Source organism: the organism of the source record quoted next (assembly GCF_019968955.1).
Source record: "MAG: Porospora cf. gigantea A chromosome Unknown PgA_NODE_4080_length_2307_cov_896.089, whole genome shotgun sequence".
Classification (NCBI taxonomy): domain Eukaryota; phylum Apicomplexa; class Conoidasida; order Eugregarinorida; family Porosporidae; genus Porospora; species Porospora cf. gigantea A.
Window position 1 is genome coordinate 1 of NW_027151678.1, and position 2,307 is coordinate 2,307.

At 52.4% G+C, this 2,307-nt stretch overlaps 2 protein-coding genes across 2 annotated transcripts; one reads left to right on the plus strand and one right to left on the minus strand.

Annotated features, from left to right (window-relative positions):
- Positions 1-697: 697 nt before the first annotated feature.
- Positions 698-1,075, minus strand: KVP18_000335 (uncharacterized protein; the record flags this gene model as incomplete). The annotated part of the gene is made up of 1 exon (XM_067954858.1): positions 698-1,075. The coding sequence occupies one exon, from the start codon at positions 1,073-1,075 to the stop codon at positions 698-700; it is 378 nt and encodes a 125-aa protein (XP_067808881.1).
- Positions 1,076-1,224: 149 nt separating this feature from the next.
- On the plus strand, positions 1,225-2,079 carry KVP18_000334 (uncharacterized protein; the record flags this gene model as incomplete). Its single annotated transcript, XM_067954839.1, has 1 exon — positions 1,225-2,079. The coding sequence occupies one exon, from the start codon at positions 1,225-1,227 to the stop codon at positions 2,077-2,079; it is 855 nt and encodes a 284-aa protein (XP_067808880.1).
- Between the last annotated feature and the right edge of the window lie 228 nt (positions 2,080-2,307).

Sequence of the window (2,307 nt, forward strand, 5' to 3'; positions counted from 1 at the left end):
CAGCTAGCTTGTTGAGGTCGACATCGAACTCCGGGCCCACAGCTGACTAGCGTTACCTGAGCTGGCTCGTGGTCTCCACGAACGAAACAATCGATTGAGGAGTGGAGACTGTCTGCCTTGTTTGTTGTGAATTCCATTAGTGTTGGTTGTGTAGTGCTATTTGAAGTTGGTGAATGGTAAATTGGTGTCGCCTAAAATAGCAGTCTTCTAACCTTAGAAGCTGCAATGATACACATGCAACTATTCCAGCGATGATGAGCTCTACTCTACATCTAGCTTGTTGAGGTCGACCTCGAACTCCGGGCCCACAGCTGACTAGCGTTACGTGAGCTGGCTCGTGGTTTCCACGAACGAAACAATTGATTGTGGAGTGGACTGTCTGCCTTGTTTGTTGTGCATTCATTATCGAGTCCGCCCCACTCCACATGATTGGACCCGTGTAAAATACCCTAAAATAGCAGTCTTCTAACCTTAGAAGCTGCAATGATACACATGCAACTATTCCAGCGATGATGAGCTCTACTCTACAGCTAGCTTGTTGAGGTCGACATCGAACTCCGGGCCCACAGCTGACTAGCGTTACCTCAGCTGGCTCGTGGTTTCCACGGACGAAGCTATTAAAAAGTGTTGCTATGATTTAATATGAACGGTTATCACGTGTTGCGATATGCTGATCTCGATGGTAGTGTTATTTTTCTTATCCAGTGGGTACGGGCACACCAGCCATGCGCACAATCACCTTCAGGAAGTCTATGGACAAGTCGGTAGCCACGTTCGCCGCTCCTTGCTTCGCGGCGGCCTGAAAGCCCTCAGGCTTCCAAGGGTTTATGGACGTTTCGTTGGCGTGGTCAAGGAACTTCTCGATGGGGACAGGGGCGGTACCCGCTTTAAAGGGGCAGTTCTTTTTGGCTGCACGCTCCGTTTGGCGTTTGTGGTCGAAATCCATCGATACCTTCATCTTCTTTACCTTCCTCTTCTTCTTTACCGTTACAACCGCTTTGGGTATACCGGAGACGTCAACGTCTTGGGCCATCACCCGAGATCGAGTCATCACCTCCGGCGTGTGCACGCGCATAGATTGCAAGTGCCGCAAAAAGGTATGTTTAACGGAATTTTGTGATCAAGTCATGGCATCCTTCATATTCGCATAGATTCGCATACTTTCACTCAAAGTTCACTTCGCACTTGCAACCATTCTCAGCAGATGCAGAGAATTCCGCTATTATGTCGCGCCACTCGCGTAATAACACTGCCGGTGCCTTCTTTACTTATCACGAACGCCGCCTGGCCGCTGCTGACGGCAACGGCACCTTAGAGGAGCGCCTGGGATCGCACTCTCTGCGCCGTTTCGAACAGTGCTGGCTGTGCTTGTTGGAGGCCAAGCTTCCCGTCGCGTCACCCGACGGCATCATTTTCTGCCGCGATTGTATCGTGGTGAATCTGGCTGAGCAACGGCGAAAGTCGCGCGAGGCTCGGCTTCACGAGGAAAAGACGCAGGCGGAGGGCAAGGCCGAAAGATTCGTGTCCGAAGTGGAGAAGAAAAACGACGAGGTGGACCGATTTCTTGAAGCTAGTGCCGGGATCGAGACGATCGTGAAGACGCTCGAGGCCGACCAGATCCAGAGTCTCGAGCGCAAGAAGAAACGGCAGTTTGCTGATATCGACGTTGTGGCTGCGTCGGGGCAGAGCTTTTGGACGGAAGGGAGCCTCAGACCGCTGAAAAAGCAGGCTCTCGACTCCGCAGTCTCTCGTAGAACGCTGTGTCCGATAACAGGGCATGCTCTAAAGTTCAAAGAGCTTATCGAGGTGCATCCCCAGTGCGAAGCTGCGGAAGGCGGCAATCGCTGGCTCTGTGCCATCTGCTCCAAGACAATCGTGCATCAGCCTGCAGTGGTCCTCAAGTGCACAGGGCAGGTGATGCTGAAGACCTGTGCCCTCGATTTCGTAGTCGGGCACCGGGGGCCTTTGAAGGGCCGGGAGGTAACGCTGGACGATCTATTGCCCCTGAAACCCGGAGGTACCGGGTTTTCCAGTCACAACCCAACAGTTAGCAGAATAAGTCGGCCCGCCTTGTTGTGACCCTAAGGAGTGGTCCGATAACACCGGAGTGGTCCGAAGCCTGAGGAGTGACCCGGAGTGGTCCGAAGCCTGAGTAGGTTTACCAGTGACTCTGAAGAGGATGATCAGTGTTTGTTCTGTGTGCAGAGGCCGACGGATGACAGCATGTTTGTTGGCCCCACAGGGCGATTTTATAATTCGGACAGACAATTCATTAACTACTACTGCTATGATGATAAGAAGCTTGGT